Source organism: Numenius arquata, chromosome 9 (assembly GCF_964106895.1).
Source record: "Numenius arquata chromosome 9, bNumArq3.hap1.1, whole genome shotgun sequence".
NCBI classification, from domain to species: Eukaryota; Metazoa; Chordata; class Aves; order Charadriiformes; family Scolopacidae; genus Numenius; species Numenius arquata.
Genome location: NC_133584.1, coordinates 56,827,064 through 56,847,408, shown reverse-complemented (window position 1 = coordinate 56,847,408; position 20,345 = coordinate 56,827,064). Strand labels below are relative to the sequence as shown.

Below are 20,345 nucleotides of genomic sequence, written 5' to 3'. Positions count from 1 at the left end.
CCCCAAAAGGACTTAATATAAGGATTGTACATACATCATGTGAGACACTCACTGGGGAAAACATTGTGTAATGAATAACACAAGATATAAATGGCTGAGCTATGGGTAAAAAACAATGAACTTTACTCATGATTTTGTTCTTTTTTAATCACTTCCTGTGTAAATGAAGGAGCTTGTAGGTCCTTACAATCAAATATTGCTCTCCATCTTATCCTGTGGTACAGCAAGGATGAGCAATAGCTTTTTTAACAAAGCTCTGCTTCCTCTCTTTGAGCTGTTCTAATGAAATACAGTCTCTACAAAGAAAAAAATACGTATATGCTTATTTTAGCTTTTCCACTTGCAAGTTTGATTCTGTGATAGACTGCTATGTCCTTCTTGCTAAATAATTTGGTTTCCGTTCCAAATCCACAGACCCATTTTCAAGGATAAAAAGCTGAGATCATTTTAAACTTGGTTTGAATAGTGGTCTAATTCTACCTTTACACTAGAAAATGAACGGTGCCAGGGCTTTTATCCTCCCTAAGATTACAACACAGTGTCAAGCGGACTTAGTTCAGGAGTTACCAGGAACAGGGCAGTGTTCCTAAAAGGCGCCTGGTGTCAGCCACCCCACTTGGCAAGCTAAAGATTGACAAATACGTGAAGTGCTCTCGGAAATGGAGAAAAGGCCATGGCACTGCCTGGTATACTAGTATAGATGTATCCTAAAAAAAACCCTGAATTCTTTAAATCTCATAGCATGTGAGCACATTTCACGGAATCACGGAATTGTCAGAGTTGGAAGGGACCTCTAGAGCTCATCTAGTCCAACTCCCCTGCTAAAGAAGGATTACCTAGAACACATTACTCAGGACTGCATCCAGGTGGGTCTTGAATATCTCCAGAGAAGGGGACTCCACAACCTCCCTGGGCAGCCTGTTCCAGGGCTCTGTCACCCTCACTAGAAAGAAGTTTTTCCTCATATTTGAATGGAACTTCCTATATTCCAGCTTGTGCCCGTTGCCCCTCATCCTGTCACGGGGAACCACTGAAAAGAGCCTGGCTCCATCCTCCTTCAACCCACCCTTTAGATACTTATAAGCATCTAAGCATTTTCCAACAGTAGTCTCACCAGGAGAACAGCCCAAGGTAACATCACCTGCCAGCATCTATGGATTACACTGATTTTTATACCCAAGGATTGACACAGCACTTTCTTGCTGTATCCTGGCACTACTACTACATGATCTAGAACATAGTCTATTATTGCAATATCATGCCTATTTTTAATACATGTATTTTTTCATGAGGTAAAGGCTCCTACTGTACAATTTTGGCCCATCTTCTGAACACTGGATTAACAGTGGCCAACTTACTCAGTAACACATCAATGAAGTATTTTATCCACAAAACTTTTAGGAGTCAATATCAATTTTGACAAGCAAAGTGAAGCTCAAGAACAAGTGATCATCCAGTAGTAGTCTAAGTGAAATTTAATTTACTCCTTCATTCATGAGAAAGTTTAGAAACTGAGGTTTTTAAAACCATTTAAGAGATGTGGTCTCTGACCTATTTTCATTGTATGAGCTAAGGGAAATACAAAAACCAATAATTAAAAATGAAAAATTGAGCTGTTTTTTCAAATTCCTCTTTTTAATAATTTACAACTTTATTTTTTAACAACTAGGAAAATCCTTTTTTCTTATGAAGAAGTATAATTATTTTCTTTTTAAATAAGATTTCACAGTGAGAACTTGTGCTCTGAGTACTTCATTCACTGTGAAATAAGAACAAGTACTTCTTCAGTCTGCTGAAAGAGATTCTCTTTGCTTACCGAATCCTATATCAAGCGATAGGAGATTATCCATGTTTCATATACGATGAAAAATTATTAACCTTTTAAAATGAAAGCTACAACTTGAAGAAATTCTTGACTTGAGGAATCACAATTGACTGCTGCTGTGTTCCTTGCTATGTGCAGCAAACAAGGCTCTGTGAGATTTTCTTTTAGGCTATTTCCTTTTTAAAATACGTATGACAATGAGAAGCACATCTGCAGCTAAATGAGCCGGTTTGCATTACAAATTGAAAAAAAAAACATGTAAGCCAGCATTTCATGCACAGAAATAGCCTGGGAAATAGAAATTGCTATACTGACCCATAGTGTTTCCCTCCCATAGTGGGTGTGACGGTGTGTTTGCTTGTCTCTCTGTTTCTTCTTTTTTTTTTTTTTTTTTTAATTTTTTTCTGCTATATCACCCAGATCCACTGAATTAGGCAGCTCCACTGAAGGCAAGCGTCCTTTATCAGGCTCTCCCAGCCACCTGCTCTCCTGCAATGGCTTCAGCCCTTGACACCAACATGAGGTTCAAGTTCTCGATCCTGGCTCTTCTTCTGCAAGTGATCATCATTGTTTTATTTGGGATATTTGTGGAATATGACTACACTGATGGCTCTGAAGCTTTATACCCAAGTAAGTGTTGCTGTCTAAGATTTGTAGAAGTTAGAATTTCTTTAAACTAATCCTGAACAGGATTTCTGAATAACTTATGAGACCTACCAATATAGCTAGAAAAGAAATGTATGCTTTGGGGCAAAACAAACTTTGTCTGAGGTGTGAAAGCAGCAGGCTTCAAAGACAAATTCAAGTCGAGCACATATAAAATTCTGAAAGTAGCTAACTGCTGAGAGAAGAGTCCTGAAAATAGTTCTACTGTTAGTATAGCAGGTTAAAACTTGGAGAAATATGAATTACTTTGAACAATTCTAGCATTTTCCAGAGATGGATGGTAGTGCTTCTTGTCAGGCCTTCTATACCGATTACTGTATCAAATAATGAAAACAAACAGAACATTCTATTACCGTCATCCAGGTTTCAAAAGGTTCTCTTATGAGAATATGGAAATTGGGCAGCATATTCATCATTGTTACAAAATAAGTCTGCAGAAACTGGACTCCTCAAAGGGCAGTAGTTTTGTCACAAGGTGGATAACCCCCGTCTGTCTCCCAAAGCAGTGGCTCAGTTGTAGAGAGTAATGGTTCAGCCTCCAAATGTTTCTGTTGATTTGTTGTTGTGGAAATTCTTGATGCAGCTCAGGGAGAAAGGTTTTGGCTTGAGAAGTGGTTCCTGACTTCTCCCACCCTCCTCCTCCACATGCAAAGATCAGACTGCAGTTGTAAATAAATAGAAAAATGAGTTTGCAGAGGAGCAGCCTGTGTCTCGCTGGCAGTATTGAAGGTTTCTTGTTTGTTTTCTTGGCTCTGATGTCTCAGCGACTCGTGGCCCTGATTGCAGTCCTCTTAATGATGATCATAACGATACAGAACTCCTTGCCTGTATGTAGTACCCATGTAATTTTGAATGTATCCCTCTTTTTTTCTCATTCCCACGGGCCTTTCAGTGGCTGTTACAGGGTAATGTGATCTCAGGGGCACTTCACTCCCTAGCAGTCTTGTGGTGTGTATTCTCACACATTGTCCAGTTGAGCATTGTCCAGTTGAGAAAGCAGTGAATGCATGGCATTATTCAGCTCCAGATGCAAGTCAGCTGATGAACATCAGGGGCTAATTACTCACATTTGGGTTAACTCCACTGAGGTGCAGCAGAATCCCCGAGAGACAGTAACTTAGGCTATGCCGGAGCCCATTCTCTTTCTGAGATACAGCTTGGCTGTGACCATGATATCGAACTATCCCAGTTCCTAAATTAGGTGGCCTTGTCTAGATGGTATATTGGGAATGACCCTTGGTCCACTATCACCCAGAAGGCGACGGCTGGCCCAGAAAAAACTATGCCAGAGACCGCACTAATAATTTGGCATCACAGATATTTCTACACAATAAACAAGTGGAATAAATGCAGGATTTCCTCATACCTGTTTTTTCACTTTTAGGCCCACTTCCCCTCAAACTTCCCTGCCTTCAAAGTGGACTCAAGACCACAGTTTGCCTGAGGACCTGGCAGAAAGTTAATGCTATGGTTGTATAGATGTATCAGGACATATCCTGAGCCAGGACTTCCCCTGAGTTCTTAAAATGATGGGTTCAAACTGCTTCCCATGCTATCCCCAGGGATGTTAACCCATCTGTACCTCATAGATTCCATTGTTTCATCCAGGGACCAATACATATTCTCAGAACTGCAGTGCAGGGACTGCTTTTATATGCCTTAAATACCTCAGCACAATGAATTCAAGCTTTTTCCATATTTTTGAACTGAAGAAAGGTGAAAATAATAATTGAGGGTCACCATAGTTTTGCACTCTGGTAAGGAAGGCTGAGCTGAGATCATTCCCAAAGTATAGCTTTGCATTATATCTATTTCTGGTGCATGTAAGTACATGGCAAATTGGATGGACAATTTCAGGTGTGCCATGCCACTGGAATGGGAGGACAAGGGCATGTGATGGTTCTGCAAGCACTCCTAGAGGATTCCTTTAATACTGATATCCTGCATGTAATGTCCTGTGATTGATCCATGAGTCACGGCTGAGGAAAACATATGCGCTGCTCTTGTTCAGGGTTCTATGGTTTACTCCTTCGGGCAGAACAAAATCACTTTTAGTACAAACCTGGATGCCAGAAGCATCTTTGCGTTGAGACTGGCCACCATGTGGAGGCCTTGCAGTGGAATTAATATGTTGGTCTTGGGCAGCCTTGCAGGATCATGTGCAGTGATTTTGTTCAGAATCTGCTGGATTGTTTTTCTCAGTCTTTATTTCCCTGTCTCACAGAACAGAAGCACTATGTTTTGTGCTTTGTAATAAACGGAAGCAGTTTATTGCAAATCATGCTGTTTTCTCCATAATTTGAAATCATTCCAGACATACTCTTCTTTAAAAGAATGTGTAAGAGGTAATTAAAGCACAAGGTGTAGGTTAGGATACTTGAGATTTGTCCTCAACATCCATGAACAAGGACATAGGGTGTATCATCAGCAAGTTCGCAGATGACACCAAGTTAAGCAGGAGTGTTGATTCCCAGGAGGATAGGGAAGCTCTACAGAGAGACCTAGATAGATTGGAGCATTGGGCCAAAATCAATGGTATGAGTTTCAACAAGGGCAAGTGCCAGGTTCTGCACTTGGGCCACAACAACCCCGTGCATTGCTACAGGCTTGGGGAAGTGTGGTTGGAAAGCTGCCTGGAAGAAAGAGACCTGGGGGTTCTAATTGACAAGCGGCTGAATATGAGCCGGCAGTGTGCCCAGGTGGCCAAGAAAGCCAACGGCATCCTGGCTTGTATCAGAAATAGCGTGACCAGCAGAAGTAGGGAGGGGATTGTGCCCCTGTACTCAGCACTGGTGAGGCCACACCTCGAGTATTGTGTCCAGTTTTGGGCACCTCAATACAAGAGAGATATGGAGGTGCTGGAGCGAGTGCAGAGGAGGGCAACGAAGCTGGTGAAGGGCCTGGAAAACAAATCTTATGAAGAGCGGTTGAAGGAGCTGGGACTGTTTAGTATGAGGAAGAGGAGGCTGAGGGGAGACCTCATCACTCTCTACAACTACTTGAAAGGACACTGTAGAGAGGTTGGTGCTGGTCTCTTCGCACAGGTAACTAATGACAGAACGAGAGGGAATGGCTTCAAGCTCCAACAGGGTAGGTTTAGACTGAATATTAGGAAAGAATTTTTCACAGAAAGAGTGGTCGGGCATTGGAATAGGCTGCCCAGGGAGGTGGTTGAGTCACCATCCCTGGATGTGTTTAAGAAACGTAACAGGACTTTAAGTCTTCTGTGTAAATAAATCCAAAGAACTCTAAAACACTTATATGAATCCTGTGTAGCCCTCAGGAGGACCCAGGATTAGATATCAACCAGCTGCTAGCTTCTAATCTTCAGGGCTGGGGTAAGATTACTAAAAGCACCTTTCAAAAGAGACCGAGCTTGCAGAAACCCTATTGACAGGCACTGAAAATTATACTCCTCAGTCATCAACGTGCTTTTGAAACCTGTTCTTTTGCTCACATGTAGAGTCAGGTTACTTAAGAGTAAAGCATCTTTTACTAATCTAAGCATGATTTACGGAGATGTTGCATACAGGAATGGGATAGTTTTGATGGGAACAATTTACTTGCTTTGTCCGCAATAACTTAACCAGGAGATTGCAAACAACTGCAAGTAATATGCTGAATGCTGACAAACCATAATCTCCTCTGGGAGACTGGAAAAATTTTCTTACCAGGAGCTGACTAGGCTGAAAGGACAAACCAAAAAAATTATTGGAAAGTCCATGGCATAGGCTGACTAAATAATAAAAAGAACAGAAGTAGGTAATTTTCAAATGCACCCCTCATTTTGTGCATGAAACTCGTGTGACATGAACTGAAAACTGTTGAAGTTATATATCACTTTGACTTGTCATACTCAGCATTTATTAAATACATTTACATTTTCTTCTGCTAAGCTCAAACGAAAAGGCTACTTTTGTAGATGTTGCTGTGCAGCTTTTATGGATTTGCTCTCTAGTTCTGCATTCTTCTGGGTAACATTAACAAGATTTTAATAAAGTAGTTTTACAAGAGTATCTTTTATGTATCTTTTAAAATAAGCAGTAAGAACAACACAAGTTTGGAAAATAGTTCTGGAAACCGAGTAACATGGAGGAAAATGGGAAGCTTCCAAAGGACCGCAGGGGCCTCAAAAATCCCATCACTGGCTATTATTGCACCAGGAAATACATGTGAAAATGTCCAGCCTAAAGAAGAAGGAAAAGCGTTGGGGATGTCTGTGAACCTCCTGCCCTTCCATGCTGTTTCTTACATGTGTGTAGCCCTATGTAAAGGATCTTCCTACCTGGGTGTATGTATTTCAGTGCTAAATCAGGGCTGGAATATGACAGTGTAAACATAATAGAGATTATTAGGAATCTCCAGTTAATTATTATACTTCTGGGCCCTCTTTTGGCTAAACATGGTAATGCATATAGCAAAACTATGAATGTTGAAAGTACATAACTGAGAAATGTAACTTCAAGTCAAACATTATATTAACCAGGTCAATGTCTCAAGTTTTTCCTGTGTATTTGCATGTAAGAGGCAATGAAGTAGAAATGAAATGAAATAGTTTCTCTATACTGAGGTTCCTACTAACAATAAAATCATAGAAAAATCTTTAATTAGAGGACTCAAACCTGTTTGGTGTAGAGTCCATTAAATCAAGTGAAACACTTCAGAATAGCAAAATATTTTAAAATATAAAATATCCATGTCGTGGTGATAAACTCAGTTTGTATTAAAAAGTCCAAAAAAGGAAATTATTTTAAAAAAAAATTAAAAAAAACCCCAACCTTAAAAAAAGTAGAAAAATAGCCATATATTAACAAAATTCATATTTGGAAAAAAAAAACCCCAACATATTTGAAGGAGGGCTAAGTATATGCTGATTAGCAATATTAATTTACTAGTTTATACATTACATTAAATGCCTTTTTCTTTTACCCAGGTGAAGAAATCAATCTCTTTTACAGTAATTTTTAGGGATCACAACATACCTTTGCACTGGGCCAACTAGCACTCTGTCAGCCAAATCCCATGTACAATTCTGGAGTTATCCAGAACAAACTGGATGTGACAGCCTTTATTTGAGGAGGAAGAGAACTTTTCTTCAAGGACATGAAGCTGTGATGTTCCCAGTAGCTTCATATGCAGAGAACAGTTCCAAACACATTAAATCTGCTGGTATAGAGACCTAGTGTTCTTTCCATAATGATACAGCAAGGAATAAAATCAATAATTGGGTCTCGCATTTTCCAGACACTCAATCTGCAACTAGTAGACTGATCATGAAGTGGGGAAGGGTGGATCACATCGATAACATGAGTTTGGAACTCTTTTCTTTTCTATTAGATCCTCATTTGTCCCTAGCTTTCCTCCCTTCACAATCACTCTTCATAATCGTTACACAGACATGTTTTTCCTTCAGTCTTTCAGGATGTCCATGTGATGATATTTATTGGATTTGGTTTCCTGATGACCTTTCTGAAGAAATACGGATTCAGCAGTGTTGGTATCACCATGCTCATTGCTGCCTTCGGTCTCCAGTGGGGAACCCTGATGCAAGGATTTTGGCACATGAAAGGAGGGAAAATTTATGTCGATATCAAAAGGTACATGTGAATTTACCAAAATTGACATTTCTGTCCCTTAAGATATCAAGAGAAGCCATAAACTGTAATATCTGCTGGATCAGACTTCTAAGTTCTCTGAAATTTTCTTGAGCCTTACTGTCCACCTCTCAACATTCATCTGCCCTTCACCTCTAAAGGGGCAACACCTGGTGCGCTGGGCCAAGGCAACTTAAGGGTGGGATGAAATCTGAGGTGCTACATTACATGTGGGCTGTAGGTCATGAAGAGAGACTGCTCTGTATCTCTGGAGCCGCTGAAGCTGGAAGATTTCCAGCAGTGGCACAGCACCTCCCGCATACAGCAAGCATGAAAGGATCTGTCCTTCCATGACACATGGGGTCACAGGAGAAAGGTTGGAACAGTGTATATACCCACTCATGAGGTTTTCTCCTACTTCTCAAGGAATGATTTGCATGCATACCGTACTGCACTAGGTTTTGGACCCCAATCATGGGGTAAGAGACCTCATGAGCAATGTCTCTGGATACTTTTAATCCCCCTCCCATTCATCTATCCTGCTTCTGCCAAAGTCTCAGAGTGTTTTCCACATCTGCGGTTCTGTTTTCTGAGAAAACTTGTAGACAATTTTGAAAGGAACAGCATCCAAACATTACTGAGGGACAAGCATAAATAAGTAGTTCCTTAATGCTTACAGACTGGCATTTGTAGAGGGACTCATAAGTTAGTGCCTTCTGTGCTGCAAGTTTTTGACTAATTTATGTTTTCATCCACAAAGATGATCTTGATAATTTTATATCTGAAGGGTTAAAGCTCTATCATTTTAATGATATGACAGGTTTGATATTACAGCCTTATTTCAGGTCTCTTTAAACAGATTTTTCTTTTTTCCCATGTTTCTGTTTTGCTTTGGTTTATTTTATTCATTTTCTTAACCTCAGCATGATAAATGCGGACTTCAGTACAGCAACTGCTTTGATTTCATTTGGAGCTGTCCTGGGCAAAACAAGTCCTGTTCAGATGCTGATCTTGACAATTCTGGAGATCACAATCTTTGCATGCAACGAACATCTAGTTGCAGAAATATTTCAGGTACAGCTACTTAGCAAAAATTATTTTCTATTTATAAAAAATGTTTTCACTTTGTAACAATTCCAGTTTACATACTCTAGGTTTTATAAACCATTAAAGTTATCCAGAATTCTCCTTCCTTAACTCCTCATCTTTTTGCTCTATAAAATCTGTGACATTATTTTGGGTCTCTATTACAGGCCACTGATGTTGGAGCCTCAATGACTATCCATGCCTTCGGAGCCTATTTTGGTTTGGCTGTAACCCTAGTCTTGTATCGTCCTGGTTTGAAAAACAAACATGAAAATGAAGAATCTACCTACCATTCAGATATGTTTGCCATGATTGGTAAGTGAAGTAATAGTGAGTGCTGATCAGTCATTCATCTCTCTTTCATCCCTATGTTTTAGTGATCGCCTATTATTACGCTGCATCCATTTCCATAGAAATTGGCCATAATTAAAAGTATTGAGCTGTGCCTGTCGCATTCATGAATATTAGAAATGATACATCTGTCTGTCATGAGATCTATTCTATTCATAGATCAATTTGCCAGCTAAAACTATAGATGATAAAGGATTTGCATGTGAACATGTAATGCATCCTATTCTTGCATGGTTTCCACAGCGGTGGTGATCTCTGGCAGTGAGTGGGACACAACAAGGGATCACAACGTGTTAAAGTCTTCCAGTAAGATTTGATACAGACCATGTGTCAAAATCCCAGCTGCCAGTGTCAAAAGCTGCTGAATAATTTGTTATTTCCTCCAGCATTTTGTCTATTTCACGTTTCTTCTTGACCATCTTCCTCATTTGCTGTAGCTAGTTCTGTTGTGTTGGATCTTTCATATTGAAATACCCCTTGTCACTGAACAGTCTTTGTTTCATTTTGACTTATGTTCATCCAGGTACCCTGTTCCTTTGGCTCTTTTGGCCCAGCTTTAACTCTGCCATTGCACCTGAAAAGACTGACCAGATGAAAGCAGTTATCAACACTTACTATTCCTTGGCTGCGTGTGCTGTCGTAACATTTGCCCTCTCCAGCCTGGTGGATCAAAGAGGCAAATTCAGCATGGTAAGAATCACATCACAGACTCTGTTAAATCAAGTCACCCCTCTACAATACGGATGATTAGGCAAATTCCCAATGTCCGTGAGGTATGTGGAGCCTTTGCTCATACTGCAGGCAAAATTAGACCTGTTATACTTCTAAAAGCTATAATGTAAGGTCGTGCCCTGAGGGAACCCACCCTGCTTTAGGTGTGTGGTGGTTCCTCAGTGGGATCACTGCATCTGGAGAGTGGAAAACTCTTAGACAGCATAGTGATGGTCCTGCTCCCTTGTTCTCTCTTGTCCAAAGAATCTGCTGGACCATAAAGACATTAGCCCGGTGTCCAGGTGGACTTTTGGGTCTTATTCCAGAGAAGATCCTATGTGAGTTACCATATTGCAAGAGCCAAAATAAGTCTCTCAAGGCAACAACCTGTACCTCAGCAATCTCAGAGTGCAGTTGCAAAACCAAACTAGGATGAGGCTGCCAACCTTTCATCTCCTTGCCCTATAAATCCCACCCTGTGTTTTCACCCACTTCTTTCCAGCAGTTGCAGTGTTTATCTACACCCAGTGTGAGCAGGCACAGTTCAATGACTCTGAAGAATTTGCTCCTGTTGTAGGAGGCAGTACTCACTGGTTCAGCCTGGTTTCTCGAGAGGTCAGATAAGTTTTACTGACTCGGTAAAAGGTGGAATTCATTAAACTGGCCCCAGCTGAACTGGCTTAGAGCAGTTTTGAACCAACACCCTGAACATGTAACAGGGAACCCTGTTTTAAATTCCTGTCCATTCTTCATTGGAAAAATCCCACCTGGAGAAAAGGAAAACTTCTGTATACAAAAAAGCCTTCAAAGTCACTCAGCCCTAAAACAGGCTTCTCTTCCACATATGTCGTCCCTACCTCTGTGTACCCTTTGCAGGTTCTCATTCAAAATGCCACCCTGGCAGGAGGAGTAGCAGTGGGTACCTGTGCTGACCTGTCCATCCCACCTTTTGTTGCTATGTGCATTGGGAGCTTGGCTGGAATTATCTCTGTCCTTGGGTTCCACTTCCTGACTGTAAGTACTGAGGACCCACCTCTGCTCTCATTTACTTATTGGTTCATTGGCTTTACTGGAGCTCCCTTGGTTTGCTAGAAAGGGGGTTTAGAAACTGGCTGAACAGTATAGAGAGTAAACTCTAGATAATGGTTATTTTAAAATCAGTGTGATTTAAATATATGTTTATGAGGTAACTTCAGTCCATCACCTAGCTAAAAACAAAGAAGGATCATGAAGATATTAGATGTCATTAAACTTGTGATTTCTGTTCACGGAACGTCCAGTATTTTGCTCTAAGCACATCTTCCAGTGAAATAGGACTAATTAGATTTCAGTAATTTAAAATTTCTAAATAGGTCTGCAATCAAACAATACTGTTGAGGTATAAAAATAGAACTGTTTCCTGTGCAAAACGTAGAAATAAAATATTCTGACTAAAACTGTTTAAACTGGCTTTTCCTGATGGAGAAACATTCTGGAAGAAAACACCTGACTAGCTGACTCAGGGCAGGTGTGTGTGTGTTACTTAGCCACCATTTTCAACCTGAAAAAGGCTGAAAAGATTAGGAAAATCACTGGACTGTCATGTGTTCTATGCCATTATATTTCTGATGGTAACTTAGACATTCGTACCATTACATGTACATACTTGGTTTTCTCTGCATATAAACAATTTCACAGTGAAGGGAAAGACAGGTTTTATAGTTAAACTTTGCGTACTTGAAATATGTTAAATTGTTTCTTGTACTTCTGCACTACTTCCTTTTGCATATCATCCCAGAGATAACGGAAGACTATAAACTCACTATAAACTTCGTATTTCCCCTCATTTCAGCCTTTGCTGGCATCCAAGCTGAACATTCAAGACACTTGTGGAGTTCATAATTTACATGGTTTACCTGGAATACTGGGAGGTATCGCTGGCATTGTAGTAACTGCAGTAAAAGAGGAAGTTAGGTGAGTTATAGAAAGAAGGGGGAAAGGAATTTATTGATTTTTGAAGGTTTATCCTAATTTTCCACTTTTCTTGGATCTAATTATGATTTTCTTTTCAAAAAATGCATTTTTTATTTTATGTCAGACGTGTTCTGGTTTAAATAGGAGTCGTCTTGATATCCTGTCTTTAATGCACCGTTTATATGCCCAGCTTGTTCAAAATTAAAAGCTTGAATAAAAATAAATAAATTAAAAACATAATTTAAAAAAGGCACACAGAACCATTCAAACATAGATGACTCTTTATTACAATTCTACAATTACACTGCTGGTAACTGTAATATTTCTAAGCAAATTGCCAAAATAGGCTATTTCCATTATCTTAATAGACTCCAAGAAGATGAAATGCTGGTCTTTTTGAGAAAGGGGAGTGTTCTCTAGAGGCTTACAAGATGCTAATAACCTTTTCAAAGAAATAGTTTCCATCTCCGGTCTAAGCCAAAACCAAAATAAAATCATGATTTCTGTCTCGTACACAGCAATAGCAGGATATTTTCGTATGAGTCATCGTGTCCAGCAGACAGCAAATACAATGTCCTAAGACCAATTATCAGTCTCAAAATACGACAATGTTTTGATTGTCAATGTTCTGTTTTTCTGCCCTTTTCAGGCAAGGTGTCCGCTTAACTCCTGGCATGCAGGCTGCTGCCCTGGGCAGTACAATTGGAATTGCACTGGCGGGTGGAGCATTGACAGGTCAGCACGATGTATATAGTAGCTGAAATATATGTGGATTTAGAGGGGTTTGTCTTCAAATGAAGCCCAGATATATTACTGAATACATGCTTCAAGGCTTCAAGTTTGTATATATAAGAATAGTAAGATGTTCTGGATGGAATCCTTAAAATTCTGAACAGAAACTAGTTTGAGATTAAGACATATTCATTTAAGTGTCAGATATTTCCATATGATTGTGAATTCTTTCCAAACAATATTCAGGTTGAAAGAGAAAATTCCAACCTGAAATCTAGGAAAGGTTTGAGCAATTAAAAACAAGCTCTTATCCACGTCAACAAGAAACCTGCATCACCTCTCATAATGAGTGACCTGATGTCCCAAGATGGTTGGGTGTTTATGTAGACTAGGAAATGAGTCAGAAAATTCTATGACTCCCCAAATCACATCTGAGGAACATTTATTTGGGAGTTTTGTCCATTTTTTAACCTCTGCTGTTTTTCCTGCAGGTGGTATCCTAAAGCTGCCCTTCTTGGGACAAGCATCTGACCAGAACTGCTTTGATGACTCCGTTTACTGGGAGGTAAGATACAAGCTCCCTTTATTTTCATTATGTTGGAAGATGTACAGCACACTGCTGTTGTGCTCTCCTGGGGTTTGTGGTTTGCACATGAGTCAGGCTTTCAAAAATGTTGCTGTGCCTCAGGCTGTGAATTTATCAAGGCCACCTTCAGGACCTTTTTTGGACTTGCCAGCTAATCATGCCATTTACATTGGACTAACCTTGAACAAAAAGCAGAAATAGAGCAAAAAAATTGAGACCTCAGTGGACCTCTTTATCTCTCTGCTAAGTCCTCGCTGTGTCAGGTATCCTCCTCCTTGTTGTTTAGACGCATGATGTTTGCATTTTTGGCTAAATGGTGCTGCTTATCTAGTGTCATCTAGAATTTCATACTGAATGACATTTAAAGCACTTCTTCAGTATCTGTAGGGTGAGTTTCCCTTAGGCTGAGCAGAAGCTCTCCTCCTTCCTGGTTGAATGATCTGACCACCGAGAATATCAGAAGGGGGAGGCTCCTGACATTATTTTTTTATGCATGAGGACATAAAAAATGGAGCTGAGAAACAAGTAGGACTGAAATAGCCCTGTTAGGCTACCTTTACGCTCAGTGAAACGGTAGCTCTGCAAATCTTTTGCTACTTGACCACAGGAAAGTCAAACCACTGATTTTTGGCAAGACCTGAAATAGGCTGTCGTATGTAAATGACAAAAAAATGATGAAAAATGTCAGGAAAAGGAAATTTGTAAAGTGTGGTTGAAGAATTCACAGCCTGTGTTGACTAGTGATAATAATACAACCCTGCTCAATTGGTGGTCCTACGGTATCAGTAGAACTGTTCAGAAATATTCTATTCTAAATGAGCTTTATTGGGTAATGGAAGAGACATTGATATTTGGCATACACCATCGTATACATTTCATTAGAGATGGTCACCTTGTTTCTTTAGAGTTCTTTGAAAATCCCAGATATTAATTTTGCACTGTCATAGCTAACATCAGTATTAGTGAGTTCTTCTATTAAGAAATCCCTGAATTTGTCCCTCAGAATTCAGAACTGGTGGTTCGTGTCAGACTGGGTCAGTGTTAATACATATACATAATATATACAAAGAGAAAGACATTCTCAGTGCACTTTAGTCTCCTTTCACGGAAAAAGGAAGTCTACATCTCATCAACTGAACTCTTCTCTGATTTTCATGGCAGGTTCCAGAAGAGGAGAAGCTACATGAAATTCACTCCAACAACTATGATGAGCGCAGATTTGAAGACACCATGTAGGAAAATAATACATCTGTAATATTTGTCCTAATGATGCTCTTTTCAGTTTCTAATGCTAAAAACCAACATTCAAATATTGTCCTAACCACACTAGGTTTTCAAGAAGGGGCTATAGATAGCTATATATTTGTAATATAAAATAAGCTTGATTTTAGAATACATAATTATTACGCCAAGCTCAGATAAATTGATTAGATACTTCTAATATAGTTGTTCATCAGAAAGAAATACCACAAACTGCTCTACAGAATTATCTGTATTTTACCTTTTGTGATTACTGAGTCGATATAGCCATTGAAACAACTTTTGTGTTTCAAGACTATTACAGGATATTATATTTAACTGCAGTATTTCTGAGTTACAGTCACACCCTTCAACTGCATAGGGTTAATCAAGAAGAAGTGGATTGATATTCCTTATCTGGATTCTAACAAGCTTTTCACCAGAGCATCCCAGATTAACTTTCTTTAAAAGTGTGTTGTCCTATTTTTCGATGGGGGAGAAAATGTCCTGTATTTTATGACAAGAAGCAAAATGTTGAAATCATTTTCATGGCAAAGCATGAATATAACGATTAATGATGTGGCATACTAAGTGGCAATATCAGTATCAAGATTATTTATTAATATGTTTATTGAAAGGGAGAAAAAAGTGAAATGGTGAAAAATGGTGAAAAATTTCATTATTGGCATAGATTTATTTAGACTGTTTCAAGGACACAGTAAGGGAATTGAGTAGGAGCTATGAAAAATAGGTAATTACATAATACATCTTATTACATCCAACAGTAATAAGTGGATAGTAGCACTGTTAAAGTCAATAGAGATAAACTGAACTAAATGCTGGCTCCAAGAAAAAGCGTGAGTTGTTAGGAACTGATCGGAAAGCAACTACGTTCAACCTACAGAAGGCTCAGTGGAGAACTTCTGTGTGGTGAGTCGCTAACTTTGAAGTCACTGCCTCCTAAAGCAAGAGAAAGCAGAAAGCAGAAAATTGAACCTACAGTAAGGTAAATTAACTCCACCCAAGAAGTGATTATAATGGCTGCTCAATTAAGAAAGACAAAAAGTGAGGTATCTGAAGGAACTGTATGAGATGCAATAGCTGGCACCAGAGTCACACATCTGTGTATACCTACGTAGGGTAATCCAGCAAGAGGCAATGGATGGTAGCTGAAAACCTAACAGAAGGATCACAGTACCTCTAGGCATTGTTCAGACACAGAAAACTACCACTGGTGTTTCAGAAGGATAAACTACAGTGGATGAGCTTTCAAGACTTTTTTTTATGTTAGCATCTTATTTCAAGTCTTCTCAGATTTAAGGGGAAAATGCCTCACATATATAATAGCACAGATATTTTCATTTCTCCTGATGTATTCTTCCTTGAAAAACTTTAGAAAGATACTAGGCAGGGCTGTCCCATATGTTAGATCAGTTGTATACTGCTATATAGGTCAGGTTTTATCTATAAATGAAAATACATTCGTTGTAACACACTTTAGTTCAGATATGCTCTTTTACGGATGTGCAATGACTAACTCTTTTCTATCTTGTTGGCTAGAAGACATCTTTTATCCTTTCAAAGCTTTCACACAATAATTTTTGTAAAAACTGAGAAGGCATTTAACAATGTAAATATTGCACATGTAATGATTTTAGATGTATTTTGTATTTTGTACATAATTTGCAAACACAAAGTATTGAAGTACTTGAAAAAGATTTCGTATATAGACAATTAAAATGTTATCCTCAGTACATGAAGCTCACTCCTCAAAATCCTACTTGCGGATTCAGAGGGTCTTTCATTGACCTACAGCTGTGAGGTAATTACACTGATTGTGAGTGTTGATCACGAAGGAACACCTAAGTGAGAAAGTACCACTCACTGTGAGTAAGTCTTTCAAAATGATGTCCTCAATAGTTATCATTAGTTTGTGAACACACAAAAAAAAAAAAAAGGAAAATAAACTATGTAGTTTTGTTCTCCAGTTCTCTGTATAATCTTTTCATAATAGCCCAGACTCTCATCCACTAAGTAGTTCCTTATTGTCCTCTGCCTTTTTTCATATTACTGCCCCAGAGAAATCAGTCCTTCAGGTTCTCTCAGAAAACACAACAGGGAGATGGATCCCTCTACATGGAGATATATTCCACCTAAACTAGCTATCATTTTCAGGAAATTCTTTGTTTCCTTTTTAATAAAGAAGGACCCTAGAAGTAGGGCCTGTAACAATAGGACAAGGGCCCTGTAGCAATAGGACAGGGAGTAATGGTTTTAAACTAAAGAAGGGTGGATTCAGACTAGATATAAAGAAGATTTTTACAATGAGGGTGGGGAAACACCAGCCCAGGTTGCTCAGGGAGGTGGTAGATGCCCCATCCCTGGAAACATTCAAGGTCAGGTTGGACAGGGCTCTGAGCAAGCTGATCTAGTTGAAGATGTTGGACTAGATGACCTTTAAAGGTCCCTTCCTACCTAAACCATTCTATGATTCTATGATTCTAAGTCCAGCTTAGCCTTGGAAACTATACTTTAGACGGCTGAAAGCTTGTGAGGAGTATATGACTCTAACAACTGGAAGAATTGGATTGGAATTAAATTTGAATTGGATTACAAATGTGAAGTTAAGCTAAATGAACAGGTTGTAGGAAACTGCAGACCATTATATGAGAAAGTTGCTGGATGTGACAGGAAACAATATAATACTCTGATAAGAATTACAGATAACACATTTTTTCTACTGCAAGAAAATGATAGATGTTGTCCCAATTCAGGACTACTGTGCAAACATGTTGAAGAGTACCAGAGGAAATCCTCTACTTGGAACTAAGAAATAATTTACTTCAGAATACGTATTAATGACATCCATTGAACTCTTAAAAAAAAATAAAAAATCCAACTTTCCCACTTTAGAATCAATCTTTCTCAACATTGTCTTCAAAGATGCAAAGGTGTTTACTTTATTGTGAGTGACATAACGAATGGGACCAGACCTCCCAATTTTCCAGCACATTTGGCCAATGACCCCTATGTTTGCATCCATTTGGGGTACTTTTTTTCTTGAGTTCATGTTCGGTGAGGAGAGCTAGGACAGTGAAAAGAATGACACTTGCTCTACTGAGTCTTGCTCACCGAGATGGCTAAGTACCACAACAATTTTCTCCTGTTCCTAAAAGAACCTGGCCAAGTTCTCCTCATGCATCTGTGACAGTGTGCTCTACTGCCAACCTGACCTTTATCTCCCATGACCCTGCCCAGGTGATAACCACCCATGGTGGTCATAACAGGTGCATCTAGTCATGATGGTTGTATCTGGCTCAATGTGGTTTCAGGGATACAGATAACAACACAATAGCCAAGGACTAACTTGACCAATGCACCCACCTAACCACAATACTGGTACTGGGGTCCATATGCGATATGACTACAGGTCAGTCATCTTACCCCCATAAATAGTGAACAGCCTAAGATCCCTTTGAGCTCTCCTGCATGGCCATGGGCTGCATGCCAGGATCTCAAGGTTATTTCTCGAGATTGAGAGATTTCTTACTGCAACAGATGCAATTAAGAGCATGCTAAACTTTGAAATCCTAGCTAAGTGATATAAAGGATTAATTCTGCATATATAATCCTTTAGACATAAACCGTTGACCAAGTCTGGGAGTAGGATTGGATCCAGCCACACAAGCAGGTCCTTTCTGAACCTCAACTCAAAGGGAGGATCTCCCTGACAGTTCTGTCTAACCCTATCCTCTACACAGTAAATAATCAAATGTGCCTTGCCATCGAATCTTGTTAAAACACTGATGCATTTGCTATCAAACTTCATTAAATCCCTGTTTCATATGAATAAACTTATCGCTGCTTCTTTCTATGAATACGGTGCATCACTCCATCTGCGACAGCATCATGTAAAACACCATAGAGCAGCAAAGTATTTGACTATCATAAACTTGACAAACACTTTAGAAACAACTCATCTGGTTCAAGACGTGTCTAGAGACATTGCCTGTCAGACCTTGGAGGACACACAAATATTGGCCCAAAGCAGGATTTTGAATCACCACTTCAAAATAAGGCCAAGGGGAAATGTTCCCAAGCAGGGAAGAAACACTCACAGCCTGTCACTCGTGTCTGTGACAACCTCAGGCTGCTCAGCTCACTCACTACCTGCCAGCACTGCAGGAACCAGAGACCTGCTGGAGGAAATCAGCAGGGCACCAGGGTGAGAGGGGTTGCCTCCTTCTCCCATTGCATTTCAAGAGACACCCCTAGTTCCCAAAGTGTCCCTCCAATAACCCTCAGAGTCTCCTACAGGCAGGTAAAGGCTGTGCTTGTTCTGAAACCCTGCACAGACTTAACCCTGGGCCCATCTCTTGGGAAACAACTCCAAATTGCTGCTTCCTTTCCTATCTCAGGAGTCAGTATCTGAGTCATTCTTTGTTAATAGTTAAATTCCAGGTACATGTGGAAAGAATGACATTCTCAGTGCCTTTTTACCTCCTTTGGGGAGGTGGAGTAGAAACAGGCCAACTGGCACACAGTGGGACATAGGCCTTGGACTTTTTACAGGACACTTTCCAGGTAGATGAAATGTCCTGGTCTTTCCTCCAGAGACCCTGGGGTCAGCAGCAGACTCGGGGAAAACCAGTACAAGAGCAGGCTTCCTCTAGCTTCTCTTCCGGGCTACCAGCCAAGTGCCCATGCCATTTTCCTCTAGGTCTCCACACCTCCATGCCCTGGGGGACTGATTCATCTCCTGCGCCCTTGGTCACATCTCTACAGGGATCCTGATGCCTGAGTCAAGGATAAGGGGCTCAGTCTGGGGACCTCACCTCACAAAGCCTTCATGTTTTTGCCTCGATGTCATGTACAATTTAGTTCTCTACACTTCTGCTAGAAAGCTCTTCCACACACTGTTCTGAAGGCTGCAGCTCATCTTCTCTGGTCAACCACAATCCAGCTTTCACTGATCAGTCTCAATCCAGCTTTCACCCTGGATGGTTTCTTCTCCATGGCTTCTTCTTTTAATACCTCCTTCTCTGCTGCTCACTTCTTAGATTCTAAGACACACAAGTCAGACTGTACCTCAGCCCTCTTTCTTCAACCAACATAGGCCATCTTTTCCCAATTTTCCCCTCAGCTTTGGCTCCCCATTCAGAGATAACCACACAAGCCCTTCTCTCTACCTCCCTTCCTAAAATGGTTACAGCTGGATGTCAAAGGCAATTGCCACAGCTGAAGATACAGACCCTACTGTAAAACTGCCTATAGGTTGCCCTGTTTAAACAGCAGTGTTGTACCAGATCACAGAATCATAGAATAGTTTGCATTAGAAGGTACCTTTAAAGGTCATCCCTGCAATGAGCAGGGCCATCTTCAACTAGATCTGGTTGCTCAGAGCCCCGTTCAACCTGACCTTGAATGTTTCCAGAGATGGTGTATCTACCGCCTCTCTGGGCAACCTGTTTCCAGTGTTTCACCAAAGATGACCTCCAGAGTTCCCTTCCAGCCTCAACCATCATGTGAAAATCAGGAACAAGCAAGGCATGGATTATCTGACCAGTTTCAACTTCTGGTTTTGGAAGAGAAGGTACCCTTT

The 20,345-nt window shown here is 40.0% G+C and overlaps 1 protein-coding gene across 1 annotated transcript; it reads left to right on the top strand.

Annotated features, from left to right (window-relative positions):
- Window positions 1-2,319: 2,319 nt before the first annotated feature.
- On the top strand, window positions 2,320-16,686 carry RHAG (Rh associated glycoprotein). Its single transcript, XM_074153024.1, has 10 exons — window positions 2,320-2,455; window positions 7,905-8,088; window positions 9,009-9,159; window positions 9,339-9,486; window positions 10,046-10,212; window positions 11,110-11,247; window positions 12,065-12,186; window positions 12,836-12,921; window positions 13,410-13,483; window positions 14,666-16,686. Exons 1-10 carry the CDS (start codon window positions 2,320-2,322, stop codon window positions 14,738-14,740), a joined length of 1,281 nt encoding a protein of 426 aa, XP_074009125.1. The 3' UTR covers window positions 14,741-16,686.
- The last annotated feature ends 3,659 nt before the right edge of the window (window positions 16,687-20,345 follow it).

Coding starts and splice junctions, on each gene's coding strand:
- RHAG (XM_074153024.1), top strand. CDS start 2,320: ATGGCTTCAGCCCTTGACACCAACATGAGGTTCAAGTTCTCGATCCTG. Junction 8,089..9,008: donor ATTTATGTCGATATCAAAAG/GTACATGTGAAT, acceptor TCTTAACCTCAG/CATGATAAATGCGGACTTCA. Junction 12,922..13,409: donor GGCGGGTGGAGCATTGACAG/GTCAGCACGATG, acceptor TTTTTCCTGCAG/GTGGTATCCTAAAGCTGCCC.